The sequence below is a fragment of the Oncorhynchus mykiss genome, chromosome 26, assembly GCF_057628025.1.
Source record: "Oncorhynchus mykiss isolate SJ-2025 chromosome 26, ASM5762802v1, whole genome shotgun sequence".
NCBI lineage: Eukaryota > Metazoa > Chordata > Actinopteri > Salmoniformes > Salmonidae > Oncorhynchus > Oncorhynchus mykiss.
This window is the reverse complement of record NC_143047.1, coordinates 13,536,569-13,555,475: the sequence shown is the minus strand read 5'-3', so window position 1 is coordinate 13,555,475 and position 18,907 is coordinate 13,536,569. Positions and strand designations below refer to the sequence as shown.

Sequence of the window (18,907 nt, the reverse complement as noted above, 5' to 3'; positions counted from 1 at the left end):
TTCTAAATTTCTTGAATGGGGCATGCTTATTTAAGATGGTTAGGAACGCATTTAAAAAAAATAACCAGGCATCCTCTACTGACGGGATGAGATCAATATCCTTCCAGGATACCCCGGCCAGGTCGATTAGAAAGGCCTGCTCGCTGAAGTGTTTGAGGGAGCGTTTGACAGTGATGAGTGGAGGTCGTTTGACCGCTGACCCATTACAGTTTGTAATAGCAGTTAGGCACCTCTGGGGTTTGTGTACCACGTGTACCAGTATACCACGGTTAAGGGCTGTATCCAGGCACTCTGCGTTGCATTGTGCTCAACAGCCCTTAGCCACTGTATATTATTGCTTAAATATAACTTGTACAATCTGTTCTGTGGAACAAGGAAATGCCATCATTCATTGACCCAGACCTGTTTCATTCAATCATTGCCATCTAGTGCCTCATCTGTGAATTTGAATAATTTAGCTCAAATAAAAAAGACTGACATGTTGTAATTTATTTAATAACACTATTCACATGGCCATCAATGTACCAAAGGGATATCCTTTATAAAAAACAGAATTCACAAGTGTGCTTCTTCAGAAGCAAATACAAAGAAAAACAAATAAACATTTAATATGATTAAAATGAAAAGGAATACAAACACCCAAACTTACATGTTTTAAAAAGCGTTTGAGCTTGATAATTCATCTCAGTTAACAAAAAAAAATCCTAAGGCTGATTTGGATTTCAAGTAACTTACATTTCATGCCAAAGTATAGTCTTTATAGAAACTTTATGATACGACGCCAACATGGAAGCAAGAACCAGCAAACAATGCATATTAAATTCAAGTACAATCTGGGGTTGTTAAGAGTCCATTAGAAAGCACTGCTGAATTGTGTAAAATCCATGTCAACAACCTGCCAGTGCAGAGCCAAGAGTGTGCCACCCTCCCCATGCTGAAGACGAGCATTGAAGACAATTCTCTAAAATGTTCCCACGTCTGCACAAATCAAACTGTAAATGTGCCCGAAACACACAAAAGGGGAAATAAAGTAAGAAAGTGTCTTCAGCCTACAGACCCAAGTGTGGAGAACCGGACACTTTCCAAGCAAAAAGGTTGAGAGGCTGACTGACTTCTCAATCCTCTCCTCCTCCGTACATGTCAGACAGCTTTTTGAAGCGCGGGCCCCACTGTTGAAGGAGGTCGTAGTCCTGGTCGTCTCCTGAGCTGGAGGAGTTGAGGGAGCTGAGGGAGCCGGCCTCAGAGCCACCTCCTTCATAGTCAAACACCAGGAGGGAGTCGTAGGGAGGAGCAGTGGGGTCGTTGTCAGCTGCCTTCAGGTTCTGGTCAACAGAAAGATTACATTTTACCACCTTGGTGAATATACAGCACAAATTCTAAACAAGCATAAACTGACATTATCCATGTCAAATCCAGTTACTTGAATGACAAATCATCCCCAGAAGACATTGATATGATCTTAACTGTGCATTCCACTCACATTATTAATCAGTTCAAGACTTTACTCACATCATCAATGAAGTTGCCAATGTCGGCTGGGTTGGCGGGTCGTGGGCGATACTCTGGCCGGGCCATGGTTGGAGCGATGTCATTACGGAAAACATCAGGACGGTTATCCAGACCTCTGTGCAGAACACTCAAGTCGAAATCCTGAAGATGGAAAGATGTACAGACACGCATTATATTACAAGATCATGCTGTATATAGATTTTCCTACTGTATTATTGATGGTGTGTTTATTTATTCCATGTGTAACTCTGTGTTGTATGTCAAACTGCTTTGCTTTATCTTGGCCAAGTCGCAGTTGCAAATGAGAACTCTCAACTAGCCTACCTGGTTAAATCAATCAGAAGACACAGAACCATAAACCTTAGATGTGTTATTGCATATCCCAATAATAAATTGACACTTGGGAGATGGGAGAGTCTAGTGGGCTTGTTCTGAGCTAGGCTGCAGTCCAAACACTTAAGACACACACCCTAACCCCTCAGCTCTCAAATTAAGTGGACACTTCTGATGACATCTGACAAGTGTACACCTGCAGGGTGGAAGAAACGATTATTAAAAATGGACCACCGTTGCCAGAAATTCATCACTCGTTCATCCCGCGATGGTGTTTTTAGCCGCCGGTAGCTTTATATGCACTACAGTCAATTATGAGTCCATGTCTACTCATTAAATATATCATTATTAATATACACCTACTATGAAAGCTAGCACATTAATTAGATCACTAACATTAGGCTGCCTAGCTGGAACTGGAAAATGTTTTATTTCTACAATTTACAAAAGATAACCAAACCAAAAAAACATTTACGAGACGTGTTTGAGTCATCGTTTGCATTAGTAGCACAATTTCTAACTTATTTGCATTTGTTTTTACTTACTTGAGGTTGACTTCTCCATTGACGTTTAAGTGTTCGCCGACTTTTCTTAGCAGATGTACAATCGTCACAAATTGAATTATGGGGAGTTTCAGGCCCCGGAGAGAACATAATTATGCAAACGCGACTAAAAACAAGGGCTGAGGGGCTTACATTGCAAACTTCCATTGCTTGGCTAATCATTTGAACCGCCCTCCAAGACGGCGACGGAGATTCCCCCAAGGGCATAAGGCGAAGGTAAGTGGACGAGGGTGTGTCTTATAAGTCTGAACCGCAGCTCTAGTCTGGTGTGCTCTTCCCTCACCTGGTCATCCTCGCCACCTCCCTCCTCGTCGTAGTAGTAGATGTTGTCCCTGACATCGTCCTCCTGCAGCAGAGGCTCCTTCTTCTCACCACCTCTCTTCCTCAGGAACATGAGCAGCAGAAGAGACAACACTGTGGAGCACAACAAACACACAGGGCCTTAATACACAATGAAGTGCAAGTGTGTTATCTACACATGTAGGCTTCAAGGACAGCAATGACCAAACACTTTAGTGCCAGGTTAAAAAAATGAACTTACATAGGAGTAGTAAAATGGCTCCTAGAATTCCCAGAATGCTAGAGAGGCCGAAGCCTGCTACAGCTTTATCGGTGCACTGGACATCAGCTCCTTTGCAGTCACACACAGAGGCCTGGATGGTGCTCTCCTGGTGCAGGCCCTGGATGTCAGACACTCTCAGGACAACCGTGTAATCTCCACTGTCCAACATAGTCTTCAGTGTCAGGATAATGCCCGTTTCTAAAATGGAAAACGTTAACATTTAACATCAAACAACGCAATTGTTTTAAAGGGGGGATAGTACAGTAGTTCTGGGAAAAATCAACGCATACTTGTGTCATTCATTCTGGCAGTCCAGTTCGAAAGGGACGACCCCTGAAGCTGTACTGTGTATGGAGCAGCGAAGCCTGCTCCGTCTTTATCAGTGATTGACAGCAGCTGTGGGGTGGACTCCTTGTTGCAGACCTTAATCATCCTCTCGTCGATGGTTGGAGGGTTGTCATTCACATCCTCCAGCTCTATGATAAGGGTGCCAGTGCCAGTTGCTGGGATTTCATCTGCAAATCCAAATTAGAGCACTGTCACTCAAAAAGTCAAGTTTAGGTTGTGGTCATCTTCTAAAATTGAAATATTATTAACAGTTAATATTAGAGAAAGGGATAATTGAAATACCGTTGTCAGTGCCCAGAACAACAACAGAGTATTTGTTGTCTTGGACAAAAGTGGATTCTCTGTCCATGGGGCTCTTGACTTTGATCATCCCAGTGTCTTTGTCGATACTGAGCCATCCAGCAAGATCATTGCGTATCTTGTATCTGTGTAGTAAATGTACAAAAATTAATATATGCATTGCTTACAACCTGTTGAGTTGTCAAAAAATTATCCTCTTCAAATCTTACAAAAAAATATAATAAATTGTAAATGAAGTTCTAATCTTACGTGACTTTCTGATTCCTTGCAGTGTCTGGGTCTGTGGCGGTGTACAGAACCAGGTCACTGTCAATAGGGAGGTCCTCAGGTTTTTTGATCATCTTCTCCACTGGACTGAAGACTGGAGCTTCATTCACATCCTCCACATTCACTATAACAGTAGCAGTGGAGGTGGGCAGGGGGACGGCAAATGGGACTTCATTCTGCACAGTGACCAGCAGAGTGTACTTGTTGTTCTTCTCAAAGTCAAGCGGCTGTGATGAAAGAACAGAAAAGCCCATCAGAATAGGAATCCTTCAGACATTATAGAATCAGGATAATGGTGTTTATATCTACAAGCATACACTCCCCTACATATTTATTTGGACAGTGTAGGCCGAACTTAATTTGGCTCTATACTCCAGCATTTTAGATAAGATGTTTCATATGAAGCAACAGTACATAACAGGTATTTTCATAAATATCCATTTATAAATAAAAGCACTTTATGCATCTAGTCACCCCCATTTGAAAGAGTCATAGGTATTTGGACAAATTCACAGTGTATTAAAAGTAGTCAAGTTTAGTATTTGGTTTCATATTCCTAGCACGCAATGACTACATCAAGGTTGCGGCTACAAACTTCCTGGACGCATTTTCAATTTGTTTTCAGATTGTTGTGCCCAATAGAAATTAATGGTAAATAAGAATCACTTACTGGAAATAAGAATATATTTCTGAAGCATTTTTACATTGATGTGGATGCTACCATGATTATGGATAATCCTGAAGGAATCGTGAATAATGAGTAGTGAGAAAGATCATACCCCCAAAACATGCCAACCTCTCACCATTACCAATAAACATTTTTTGGGGGTATGATACTTATCCCTCGAACTCACTCATCGTGATTCAAGAGTCATTCATGATTATCCATAATAAATGGTGGCATCCACATGAATGTAGGTGTTTAGAAACATTCTTATTTACAATAAAAAAAAGAGACTCCAAAATGACAATACATTATTTACAGACACATTTTTGTGTTTGCAAACATTGCTGCATGAGAGCGATACGCACGTTGCTTGTAGTGTACATGTAGACCTTAAATCATCCTCTCGTCGATGGTTGTGCATTTCACACTACTTTTGTATTGTAATTGGATTTTAAGCCTCTCATGAATGTGCTGCTTAATATAATGTTTCTGTCATTAGTGAATTTGTCCAAATACTTAAGACACCTTCAAAATAGGGGGACTAGAAACAAAGTACTTTAATTTCTAAACTGTATTTAAAAAAAAATTAAAAAATGTATTTAACTAGGCAAGACAGTTAAGCACAAATTCTTATTTACCATGATGGCCTACCAAAGGCAAAAGGCCTCCTGCGGGGGCGATATGTATGAAAATACTCTCAAAAAAGAGTGATAGTGTACTGTCGCCTCATATGAAACATTGAATCTCAAATAAAAAAAATGTATAGAGCCAAATTAAATTTCAGCTTCACTGTCCAAATAAATTACTAAGGGGAGTGCAAATTGCTTCCTACAGGATACCATTCTAGAGTAGAAGCTAAAAAGCTAGTGACAGGCTGCTTCTGCTACACCTCCAAAGTAGCAGCTCAAATACATCTAAAGGAGAGGATTTCAACATACCTTCGCTGTCGTGATGATGCCTTCCAGCTTGCTAGGGCCTGTGCTCACATTGAAAAGGCCTTGAGGGTCCCCGTCAACTATCTTGTAGGTGGTGGCCCAGGCAGAGGAGTGAGGATCATCCCCATCAGTCACTGGCATTTTCACCACCAAGGCATCCACTTTATTCTCTGGGACTGACACGGTGTACTGCAAAGGAGAGAAGCATGATTATAAAGCAACAAAGGGCAATTCCATTATGCGTTAACACGGTTTTAAGGCTTCAATTTGAAATGTTGTCTTCACAAATGTGCTTACCGAAGGCGTCACAAACTGTGGCGCATTGTCATTGCTGTCCGTTACTGTAATGATGGCTTTGCCAAAGCTGGTAAGGCCATTTCCCTCCAGATCGGCAGCTTGGATTTGCAAAGTATACTTAAGAATATTCTGAAACAAATTAAGTAGTAAACTAAATCATAAACGTAATGCATGTAGAATGTACACAATGAATAAATGATCAACAAGACTACCGATTTGAAAAGAGACCAACCTCTCTGTCCAACCCAGGTGCATTAACCCGAATCATTCCGGTCACAGGGTTGATGACAAACATGTTAGGGCTTGGTAGTGGAGGCTCCTGACTGAGAATGGTGTATCTGACATCAGAATTGGCAGAGCCCTCCTCATCAGCATCAGTGGCCGTTACTTGCATGACCTCATCACCTGAACAGAGTGAAGAAAAAATCTGAATCGTCCTATCATAATTCTCCTTTAAAAAAACATGGTTAGCATCATAAATACTGAGTGTGTGTGAACATACCTGGTTTTGATGCTTCAGGAACTGTTCCCATAAATGGATCTTGGGTAAATGCAGGTTTGTTGTCATTCATATCGATGACTTTCACAATGATCTCCATGGGTGCCTCAGCCTTACCTGCACCCACTGCAACAGCATGGGCTAGGAGCTACAGAGAGGAGTAACACAGTTTTAAAACTACATATAAATCCGTTTTCAATTAAGTCAAGGGAAGAAAATTAGGAAACAAACCGCACAATGTATTTGTCTTTTTTCTCCCTGTCCAAAGGCTGGGTCACATAGAGAAACCCCGAGTTTTTGTCCACAGTGAAGAGTCCCACAGGAGGTTGGTCAGCCCCAGGACCAGTGATGCTGTACAGGATCTTCACCTCTTTATCATTGTTGGACCTGATCTGGTTTACAAGGATGATAATGTTCACGTTAATTACAAAATGTCCAACACTGATATTGGAGTAATGTAAGAACAAGCCTTAAACTACAAGACACTTACCTGCACCATATGTTCTGGGAAGGGGCCTCTGCCATTCTCTGGGAAGTTGATGGGAGGAATGACCCAGTCCCTCTTCCTTCTTTTCAGACCTCCTGAAGACTTGGGGAAGTTCAGAACAGGTAGAGACAGACTTGACCCGGGCTGTGGAATTTAAACAAAAACCATGAAATATCAAGTCTATGGTTTACAGGCACTTAAATAAAACTAAGATTTTTTACAAAAACCGCCAGCAAATGTCATCAATTGACCCGGAAAAAAATATAAATAAATATCAGTTTCAATGTCCATCTATCCACTAGAGGACAGCATAGTCAATATTAATTTGACCAATCATATACCTGGGGCTGGGTGGTCATCTCATGGTGATGGTGGTGGCCGTGTCTGGCCTCATGCAGCACTCTGACTGGAACCTTGATCTTCTTGCCCATGGACTGGGTAGAGACATAGAACTCCTTATGTCCATTATGCAGAGTCAGCCCTCTCTTCAGTTTCAGCGTCCCGTCGCCATCTACTTTGAAGCGTGAATCCTCGGAGTGAAAGAGAAAGCTGGTGCGGCTGGTGCAGTCATCAAAAACCACTGAAAAGGTGGCCAGAAGATATCATTTTAAAAATATCACAACCATAATTCGTATGTGGGCCTAAAAAGTAACGATTCAACAATAGGAGCATATTAAGCACTGTTGCTTTAATCTCAAATTCATAACAGTACTCCATCAGTACTTTCTAGATAAACTTACTGAGTGAGTCTAGTGGCAGTTTATGAATGGAATACTGTTCATAGTAACAAAGCAGTAAATGGCCTTCTAAAAAAAACCAAGCTAGGCCTAAATCACCTCATGAGCACAATTCTGATCTGCAGCAAAGACATTGTACAAATAATAAGCCCTGCATAATGTAAAAATCTCCAACATGTCTGACTTGCAAAGGAGTCAATTGACCGATATCCTCATGTAACTAACATTACATGTATAACTAGTACTGTGCAACTTAGAACAATATACAATGTACCAGGTAGAGATGAAGCTGTCATTGTATACAAGTGGTCTACCATAATCATCCTGTGTGGACAGAGAAAGAGCAGAGTTGACAGGCCCTGGGTTAAGACTCAAGGACAGGTGGGCAGCAGCCCCTGGTTTCACATTACTACTTCTAAACATCCTGAGGCATAGACCTAGCTCTACAAAAGAGGTCTGAGTCACTCAGGTGTGAGTGGCTCATTATGCCCCTATTATGTTAACAAAATAGTATTTAAGGACCTACAATTCTGTTTTTCCCCTCACATCTTTCTGTAGTTTTCATTTAGGCCTAGACTGCCCATAAAACATATCTGTTTAGAACCCTAATGAACTAGCTAGATGTTATGCAGAAACTCTAATTACACAAAAACAAGAAAGGTGGGGTTGAGAAGTAAAACTGAATTGTAGTATGCCCCAGTACACACACTTCTGCTTATCCTGTTGATAGTTAGGTACTAGAGAATCAGGTAGGTAGAGGTACAGCAACTACCACTCTTTAGGCCAGAAGGCAGTTGTCAACAGTCTTGAACAAATTAAAGAAAGCTGTAGGTGGTAAAGTGCAGAGCAATAAATAATCAGGCCACCTGTCACAAAAACATTTGTTTTACAACTGGCTGTCTCGTCATTGTTGGTAAATCAGGCCTAACACTGTTGTCGTCTGCAAACTCGATTCTGCTGTTGGAGACGTGTGGCCACAGTCATGGGGGAACAGGAAGTACAGGAGGGGGCTAAGTGGAGATTATCATGACTCAACGCTCCAGTCGCATTTCTAGTGCATACGGATGACATGTATTTTTTCCCCCTGCCAATTTGATAAACCATTCTAAATTAAAACTAATTGTACATATTAGTAAAGACAATATTACATTGAGAAGAGTCTGATGGGTGAAAATATGATCACTTGAGAGAACAACGTGTGTGCAGCCTGCAACTTTTTCAAATAATGAATAGCCTATAGTCGCATCAGGGGTCACTTTAGATTTCAGAAACTTGCATTTTCAAAACTCAGACCATCAAAACAAACTGTTTTTATCCATTTCACCTGCGTTTTATATTGAAAGTCATGTTTTTTGCTCCAATAGACTGAGCATGGGGCGTGCAACTATAGTTTTCATTCAAAAGTGTCACGAGACAATTGCTTCATTTTGAACAGATGACAGAAGTGCAACACTATTTGGCTAGCAGCCATATACAGTGGGGCAAACAAGTATTTAGTCAGCCACCAATTGTGCAAGTTCTCCCACTTAAAAAGATGAGGCCTGTAATTTTCATCATAGGTACACTTCAACTATGACAGACAAAATGAGAAAAAAAAAAACCTCCAGAAAATCACATTGTAGGATTTTTAATGAATTTATTTGCAAATGGTGGAAAATAAGTATTTGATCAATAACAAAAGTTTCTCAATACTTTGTTATACACCCTTTGTTGGCAATGACAGAAGTCAAATGTTTTCTGTAAGTCTTCACAAGGTTTTCACACACTGTTGCTGGTATTTTGGCCCATTCCTCCATGCAGATCTCCTCTAGAGCAGTGATGTTTTGGGGCTGTTGCTGGGCAACACAGACTTTCAACTCCCTCCAAAAGATGTTCTATGGCGTTGAGATCTCGAGACTGGCTAGGCCACTCCAGGACCTTGAAATGCTTCTTAAGAAGCCACTCCTTCGTTGCCTGGGCGGTGTGTTTGGGATCATTGTCATGCTGAAAGACCCAGACACGTTTCATCTTCAATGCCCTTGCTGATGGAAGGAGGTTTTCACTCAAAATCTCACGATACATGGCCCCATTCATTCTTTCCTTTACACGGATCAGTCGTCCTGGTCCCTTTGCAGAAAAACAGCCCCAAAGCATGATGTTTCCACCCCCATGCTTCACAGTAGGTTTGGTGTTCTTTGGATGCAACTCAGCATTCTTTGTCCTCCAAACACAACGAGTTGAGATATTACCAAAAAGTTTTATTTTGATTTCATCTGACCATATAACATTCTCCCAATCTTCTTCTGGATCATCCAAATGCTCTCTAGCAAACTTCAGACAGGCCTGGACATGTACTGGCTTAGGCAGGGGGACACGTCTGGCACTGCAGGATTTGAGTCCCTGGCGGCGTAGTGTGTTACTGATGGTAGGCTTTGTTACTTTGGTCCCAGCTCTCTGCCGGTCATTCACTAGGTTCCCCCGTGTGGTTCTGGGATTTTTGCTCACCGTTCTTGTGATCATTTTGATCCCACGGGGTGAGATCTTGCGTGGAGCCCCAGATCGAGGGAGCTTATCAGTGGTTTTGTATGTCTTCCATTTCCTAATAATTGCTCCCACAGTTGATTTCTTCAAACCAAGCTGCTTACCGATTGCAGATTCAGTATTCCCAGCCTGGTGCAGGTCTACAATTTTGTTTCTGGTGTCCTTTGACAGCTCTTTGGTCTTGGCCATAGTGGAGTTTGGAGTGTGACTGTTTGAGGTTGTGGACAGGTGTCTTTTATACTGATAACAAGTTCAAACAGGTGCCATTAATACAGGTAACGAGTGGAGGACAGAGGAGCCTCTTAAAGAAGAAGTTACAGGTCTGTGAGAGCCAGAAAACTTGCTTGTTTGTAGGTGACCAAATACTTATTTTCCACCATAATTTGCAAATAAATTCATTAAAAATCCTACAATGTGATTTTCTGGATTTTTTTTTCTCATTTTGTCTGTCATAGTTGAAGTGTACCTATGATGAAAATTACAGGCCTCTCATCTTTTTAAGTGGGAGAACTTGCACAATTGGTGGCTGACTAAATACTTTTTTGCCCCACTGTAAGTAAATAAGCTTACAATGAAGAAGCAAGGACTTTTGGGCAAAAACAATGCACTGCCATCATATATTTCAAATGCATCACAGAAAGAATGCAGCCAGCTACATTTCTTAATGTTTTGCTTGAAATTAATCTTGCATTTTACAGGCGGACCCCATTTTCCTCCAAAACAGCCTGAATTGTTTGGGGCATTCTACAAGGTGTCGGAAACATTCCACAGGGATGTTGGTCCATACTGACGCAATGGCATCACGCAGGTGCTGCAGATTGGACGGAAGTATATTCATGCTGCCAGCAGCCCGTTCCATCTCATCCCAAAGATGTTCTATTGGGTTGAGGTCTGGGGACTGTGCAGGCCACGCAAGTAATCTGAACTCTGTCATGTTCCATGGTTGTGGCCCGCCTGTTTGTCAAGAACGGTGCAAACTCTCTTTCGACCCCTCTCATCAACGAACTGTTTGACCCACAGGACTGCAGCTGACTGATGTTTTTCGCACTAATCTCGTAAACACGTGTGTGAAAAGCACAGGAGGGTGGCCGCTTCTGAGATACGGCGTACCTGGCACCGACAATCCTACCATGCTCAGTCGCTTAGGTTACTAGTTTTGCCTTTTCTAACGTCCAATCGAACAGTAATGCCTCAATGCCCGTATGCCTGTTTTATATAGCAAGCCACAGCCCCATGACTGTCTGTAGCAGGTGAGTGTATTCGGGACATGGGACTTAAGCATATCTTCTCCGCTAAATTAACTAGCCTACAGCCTATAATGGCATGGCGCATAGTCAGATAACGTTACCGTAGGCTGACTTATTCTGTTCTTCTGAAATACATTTTCTTCATAATGCCTAAAATAAAATCATGGATTTATTGTGATGTGTATTAAATAGATTTATTACACTTTAAAAATGTATATGTTCCAAAGGCGCTAGGGATGTTAACGGCTACTGTTATTGTTAGCCACTTGAAATAAATTTGACTGGTCATGCTTAACTTGTATAATTTAGAGGAATTATACTGAACAAAAATATTAAAAGCAACGGCTAAAGTATTGGTTTCATGAGCTGAAATAAAAGAGTCCAGAAATTTTACATAGACACAAAAATCTAATTTCCCTCAAATTCCACACACATTTGTTTATATCCCTGTTAGTGAGGAATTCTCCTTTGCCAAGATAATCCATCCACCTGACAGGTGTGGCATATCAAGAAGTGGATTAATCAGCATGATCATTACACAGGTGCACCTTGTGCTGGGGACAATAGAAGTACACTAAAATGTGACATTGTGTAACAACCCAATGCCACAGATGTCTCAAGTTGAGAGTGTGCAATTGGCATGCTGACTGGAAGAATGTCCACCAGAGCTGTTGGCAGTGAATTGAACATTAATTTCTTGACCATAAGCCACCTCCAATATAATTTTAGAGAATTTGGCAGTACGACTAACTTGCTTCACAACCACAGACCACGTGTAACCATGCCAGCCCATGACCGCCACATCCGGCTTCTTCATCTGCGGGATCGTCTTGAGACCAGCCACCAGGATAGTTGATGAAACTGTGGGTTTGCACAACTGAAGAATTTCTGCACAAACTGTCAGAAACCATCTCAGAAAAGCTCATCTAGCCTTCAAAGTAGCACAGTGGTCTGAGGCACTGCGTAGTAGTTGCTAGCTATGCCACTAGAGATCCTGGTTCGAGTCCACGCTCTGTTGCAGCCGGCCACAACCGGGAGACCCATGAGGCAGCACACAATTGGCCCAGCGTCGCCCGGGTTAGGGGAGGGTTTGGCCGGCAGGGATGTCCTTGTTCAATCGCGCACTAGTGACTCCTGTGGTAGGCTGGGCGCAGTGCACACTGACACGGTCGCCAGGTGTATGGCGTTTCCTCCGACACATTGGTGCGGCTGATTTCTGGGTTAAGTGGGCACTGTGTCAAGAAGCAGTCCGGCTTGGTTGGGTTGTGTTTCCGTAGACAATCGCCTCCCCCGAATCCGTACGGGAATTGCAGCAATGAGACAAGACTAACTACCAATTGGATACCACAAAATTGGGGAAAAAGAGGGGGGGAAAGTTGATTTTTTGTTTAAAAAAATGTAAGTATAAATTTTTGGGGGGTAATTATTTCGAGAAAGTAAAAAATACAAATTCAAAAAGAGAAGCGCATCTGTGTGCTCATGGCCCTCACTGGGGTCTTGACCTGACTGCAGTTCGCATTGTAACAGACTTCAGTGGACAAATGCTCACCTTCGATGGCCACTGTCACGCTGGAGAAGTGTTCTCTTCACGGATGTATCCCGGTTTCAACTGTACCAGGCCGTGTGTATGGCATCATGTGGACGAGCAGTTCAGTTCAACATTGTGAACAGAGTGCCCCATGGTGGCGGTGGGGTTATGTATGGGTAGGCATAAGCTACGGACAACAAACAATTGCATTTTATCAATGGAAATTTGAAGGCACAGAGATACTGTGACAAGATCCTGAAGCCCATTGTCGCATCATTCATCCGCCGCCATCACCTCATGTTTCAGCATGATAACGCACGACCCCATGTCCCAAGGATCTGTACACAATTCCTGAAAGCTGAAAATGTCCCAGTTCTTCGATGGCCAACATACTCAGACATGTCACCCATTGAACATGTATGGGATGCTCTGGGTCGAGGTGTCCAACAGCTTGTTCCAGTTCCCGCCAATATCGCACAGCCATTGAAGAAGAGTGGGACAACATTCCAAAGGCCACAATCAACAGCCTGATCATCTCTATGTGAAGGAGAGGTCACGCGCTGCATGACACAAATGGTCACACTAGATACTGACTGGTTTTCTGATCCACGCCCCTACCTTCTTAGGTATCTGTGACCAGATGCATATCTGAGATCCATAGATTAGGGACAATTTTTTAAATTTAACTAGGCGAGTCAGTTAAAAACAAATTCTTATTTACAATGAAGGCCTACCCCAGGCCAAACCCTAATCCGGACGATTCTGGGTCAATTGTGCGCTTCCCAATGGGACTTCCGGTTGTGATACAGCCTGGAATCGAACCAGGGTCTATAGTGACTCCTCTAGCACTGAGTTGCAGTGCCCTAAACCGCTGTGCCACTCGGGAGCCCCTAATTAATTAATTTATTTTGACTGATTTCCTAATATGAACTGTAAAATCTTTGAAATTGTTACATGTTGCATTTCTATTCTGTTCAGTGTAAATTGTTGCTGATGTTTCTATTTCATTAGTCGTCATGCATCTTATTTATCACACATGCACAGCATAGAGCCTAGTTTGAGGAAATATAACCTGTCAGACAGCAATACAGCTGGATGCTGCTAGAGTCACTGCGCAACAATTATAAATGCAATTGTGTGATAAAAACATGGTTTTGGTGGCTACGATTAATAAGAGGATCCCAGCTTTCTATTGCCTTTGCAGCCGAGTGTATAGAAAAGGTAGGCAGGCTATCACGTCTCAACCACTTTGCAATATGAGCTGGAGGCTGTAGGCCTATGCATTTTAATACTGATGTTTGAAACCCGAACATTTTACTGCATATTATGGGGCATGTCTTACCTTGCTTCAAAGCAGCCTCGCCAAAATTCCACCTTAGAAACGTGGAGGCAATTATTCTATATAGACTTCCTCATACGCCATTGAAACCAGCATTTCCGCCTGACAATTTCATGATCTCCACAGGCCTAGCTATACCCAGCATAATATTGCCCAACAATAGCAAGACACTGACGTCAATCTTACGGGTTAGGAGTTAAACTAGAATGGATTCCTGACCTTGTCACAACATGTAGATGAAAGTACCAAACTTTCTGTATCATAAGAGACAAGTGTAGATTATACTGAGAGTCGGTAGAGGTCTTCCCGTAACATATCCCAAAGGGAGGAATAGTTGTAAAGCAATGACTAAGAATACCTCCTTATTACTGTAATATTGGGTACTAATCATGGAACATGATCATGGGAAAAAAGTTGCTACACAAAGGGATTTCTCATTTCCTATTGATATTACAAATGAATAACGCATATGCTGTCCGTTGACGTGAATGACAATCAATGTCAGAAGTCACTCAGAGGAATCTAGGCCAGCCTAATGGTTGTTCCAGGAAGTCTAACCAGTTTTACTCTACTGATCAGAACTTGTGCCTACACACCCAGTTAAACTACCAGAGATGTAGCATCTCATCAGTTAGTTCACCCGGTCTCGTGAACCGTTTTACAAAAACAGCCTTCAATTAGGTCACAGCTTGATGAAAACATAATTAAAAGCCATAATGCAAATCTAGCCTACTAAATTGGTCACACAATTGAGAGCGACACGTTGTTTTCTTAGCAAAGCAAAGGTGTGAAAAATCCCTCCATTAGTCCCAATTCTAGACAGACAACACACCACAATGCTATCGTAAACAAACTAACACTGACAAAACAGGGGAAGGTCAGTGCCATGCCATATTTGCAAAGTAATGGTTTGTCTGTACAATGTAGAACGGTGGCAGTTTGATTAGGAATCAGGGGAGACAAACCCAAATCTTGAAACACAAAATACTTCCAATTGAACAATGGATAAACATTTATCAATGCGTACTGAAATATTCAAAGCAGAAACTAAAATGTAATCTGAAGTGATGACACCCATTTAAAAAAAAAAAAATTGTTGGCCTTATGCAGCATTCAAAACTGCAACTCGGGAAAAAAATACCGGTCAAATCACGACGCCATTGATCTTCAGGTCTGAGCTCTTGAAAGAGACCCGAGTTGGAATTCTTTGTTGGATGACAGTTCAAAATGTTTCTTTCAGTCGGAGCTCATTTTTCCCCCGAGTTCCCAGTTGTTTTGAACACGGCGTTATACATGTTCTGCTCAGTCATATGCTAAGAGCGTTTAAGCTACCATTAAGTTAGTTAGTGCTTACCTTTTCCTAGTCTCCGGCCACTTTGTAAGTGATTTCTTTCTACTTTGAAAATGTACATTTCTGAATTGAAACCCGGTAGACATTTTGACTCCTCCGACGACCCTGGATTGAATGCCTTACAAAAAGGAAAAAGCAAATAACTTCAGTTGTATTATTTATAAAATCAACTACACAAGGTCATGAAATCAATATTCACCAGATTACCTTAGAAATGCTATAATACTATCATAATTACCACTCATTACTATTGTTGTTGACCTTCTACAAATACCACAGCACCCTACTGCGAAATGGGGCACAAGTATAAATAAATAAAAGCTAAGAATAATACAAAACAAATATCCGGGTGCGTTAACCTGGTAACGCTAATTAAATAATCTACCAACGCTGGCTAAAACAAATATACCCAACAAATCATGAAAAATGTATCAGTTAAATAAGACCAGTAACGCTAGGCTGAATCAGTATCTGTAAGTTAGTGTTCCCAGGTAAATGGCGTAGCCTACATTGCATGTTACTTTCAGAGTAGAAACAACAAAAAATCTTACCTGGAGAAACAATGTTAATACCCCCAACTCCACGAACCAAAAGGCACCCATTTGTTTTGAATATTTTCAGAATAGTCGTTCCACCAACAGTAAAAAAAAAAGTAATCAGTTTACGCGTAGATGGGGAAAAGTCTCTCTTGTTCAAATGTGTGCTTTCTTGATTGTCGGTTAAATTGGAGGAATGAGTTTCAGCAGGTAGTTTCTGGTGAGTGCCGTGTGCAGGCAGGTGACCTCGCCCATACGCTCGCTCCAAGTATGGTCATGGAGGAGAACGCCTCCTTATACCCGCACCTATGAAACACAGGTAAATTGTCATAATCCAGAAACCCACAGCAGGGTCCTATGTGCCAAATTATTTCACAATAATTTGAGAATTCCGATCGAGAGGAGAAGCACTGATGAGGAAGAGTGGGTTCAGGATTTAACACGGATGTCAGTCATTCCATTTCATGATCAAAATAGTTTCAAACCAAACACAGTCAGCAAGAGTTGTCTATATTTGTCAAAAGCTATAATTTGTCAAAATAAACTTTACATTTTAACAAATGACTGATAAATACATATATATTAATCATGGTAAAAAAAACAAACATATACCATTACTCCATTTAGCCTAGTCGAAATAAATGCTGTAGATATTCTTCACCATATGTTTCCTCAGCTTGTAGTAAAGTCTGTGTGTCAATGTGAGAGACCCTGTGCTATCCTACCACTACCACTTCTCTCAAAGGAAAGATTCATTTTGCTAGTTTGACCACAGACTGCATGATCCCAAAGCCTGTCCAGTTGGGGAACGAGACACTTTATTAAATACAACCCAATTTCATAAAACCATTATAGTACTTAAATACTATTTATGTTGAGCTCACTTTTACTCCTCAACGCTCATACTGCTGTAGTTTACATGGCTGCCCTTCACAACTGAGCTAAACATAATCACAATGAGTAGCCTAAACATCTCCAGTCAGCATAACATATCAGTACAAAAATTATGTATTGTAGATGGGCTTTACTCCGCTACCTGAGGTTTTCTGTGGACCTGATTGGCTACAAATACAGGAAAAATTGCAGCAGGAAGTCCTCCATGCATCCTCTTTATCACATCTCCATCATCCTCACCCTAGACATGGTGGCAGATCAACATTACAGACCCTGCTTGCTTTGGATTCCCAGCAGCCTTGTGAAGCAATGGTTGAATGACGTGAGTTGACTCATAAGTCTATGGTGTCACCTTGTAGAACTAAATACGTCCTATAGACCTAGCCTTTGGTAGTAAGTAACCTATATAATAGCAATTAAATTATTAAGATATGGAGAGACTGGCCTGTTGGAGAAAATAAAAGTGCTTGAGGGTTCCAAAGGGAAGGGAAACTATGACATGCAAGATATTTATTTATCCATTCAGTCAGTGACCTTACGAGTACAGATAATATTGTGGATCATGAGTTTCAAATGTAATCAGCTTGTGACCCACATCCAAACATCACTTCCTTCACTTTTAAGGCTTCTACTCATGATTCACAATATTGGTATACATTGCTAGCTAGCATAATCATAAGCTCCAAATTGGTTTTAGCAGTCCCTCCCCTATTTATCCATGATTGCCAATGGCATAAGTAAGTATAGGCACAAAACCTATGCACAAAACTACTGACTGCAATTGAACTGCTGCTGTTTTCAATGGCGCCGAAAGTTCAAATATCAAAGCCAAACTGGATGTTAACCTTCCTGAATAGTCTTCACTAAAACAACAACACTGTAAGTGATTTTCCATTTTATTCTCAATAAATGTTGAGTGATATCACAAAGAGTCAAACTACGAATGTCTGAGGCCGTTAAAAACGATGTATTTGGACATGAGAGCATGTTTTTCAAACGAGCTAACGTTAGCTAGCCACGATCTTTTGCATGCCATCGGTGAGTTGGTAATGTGCGCGGCATAATGATGCTAAATAGCCTACAGAAAGCTGCAATCCAACAAGTTGCTTGAGTGAATTGACGCTACCATTACATTTCCGACAACTGTTTTGAAAAGGTCAGAAGCATGCTGTAGTTGAGCTACTAGCTAGCTAACCTGTGGACCTGGCCCATTTGCCATGGGGCAACAAACGTTAGCTTGCTAACTACTAGCATTTACCCTGTAAAAAGTTACAATCAAGTCTGACAACAATGGATAATGTGGAAAATATTGTTTTGGTTTGAAATTCACTTACCACTTGCTTGAATAATGTGCTCTACTATTCTTATTCTTATTAACTATTATACTAGCTATAATTCCTGACTAGATAACTGCAAAGCAAGACAGTAACGTTAGCAGCAGAATTTAGATTGGCGTGTGCGAATGTGATAAATTCGCGCTCTATATTAGAGCGCTTCAGATGATTAGTTAATGTATTTTGACATCTAAATATCTCTTTACCCCATGTCGTTTTTTTGTGTTTCTATTTCCGCCATGTTTTGTAAGTCTCACTGACTAGACCTCGGTAGGTCCCATAATTCAATTGACAAGTAATGCATTGCTTTATACTTGCTTTATAAGTAATATTGAGCAGTTTGTGATGTTTCGGGATAGGAAATTATCCTCACACAAAGTGGTGTTAAAAGAGGAAATGACACCATATGAAATATAATCCAGTTGTCTCCACTCAAACCATTTGACAGTTATCAGAACCTCTATTTAGAAATCATCTGATGCTCACAGCTCCACAGTCACTTGACATGAAAGTAGGAAATGGTGAGAAGCAATTTTATGATCTTATCTTCTCTCTTCCAGTTCCCTTCTTTGTGTTGTATAGATCCACTGAATAAACAGCAGCTGGTATTGTATGATAAGTCAAATCGTGTCTGTTTTTGTAAGTATGAACAGT

At 41.2% G+C, this 18,907-nt stretch overlaps 1 protein-coding gene across 2 annotated transcripts; it reads right to left on the bottom strand.

Moving 5' to 3' along the window:
- Window positions 1-479: 479 nt before the first annotated feature.
- LOC110506405 (cadherin-1) lies at window positions 480-17,397 on the bottom strand. Of its 2 annotated transcripts, none has more exons than XM_021585993.3 (17): window positions 17,062-17,397; window positions 16,041-16,331; window positions 15,493-15,607; window positions 7,109-7,347; window positions 6,771-6,911; window positions 6,517-6,672; window positions 6,284-6,428; window positions 6,014-6,186; window positions 5,782-5,910; window positions 5,488-5,673; window positions 3,865-4,109; window positions 3,598-3,740; window positions 3,258-3,482; window positions 2,947-3,165; window positions 2,689-2,819; window positions 1,510-1,650; window positions 480-1,322 (listed from the first exon to the last, which is right to left on the bottom strand). In XM_021585993.3, the coding sequence occupies exons 2-17, from the start codon at window positions 16,089-16,091 to the stop codon at window positions 1,116-1,118; spliced, it is 2,646 nt and encodes an 881-aa protein (XP_021441668.3). In that variant the 5' UTR covers window positions 16,092-16,331; window positions 17,062-17,397; the 3' UTR covers window positions 480-1,115. The 2 variants fall into 2 exon arrangements, with proteins under 2 accessions (XP_021441668.3, XP_090078269.1); XM_090222143.1 differs by lacking the exon at window positions 17,062-17,397 and adding an exon at window positions 16,638-16,824.
- Window positions 17,398-18,907: the final 1,510 nt, after the last annotated feature.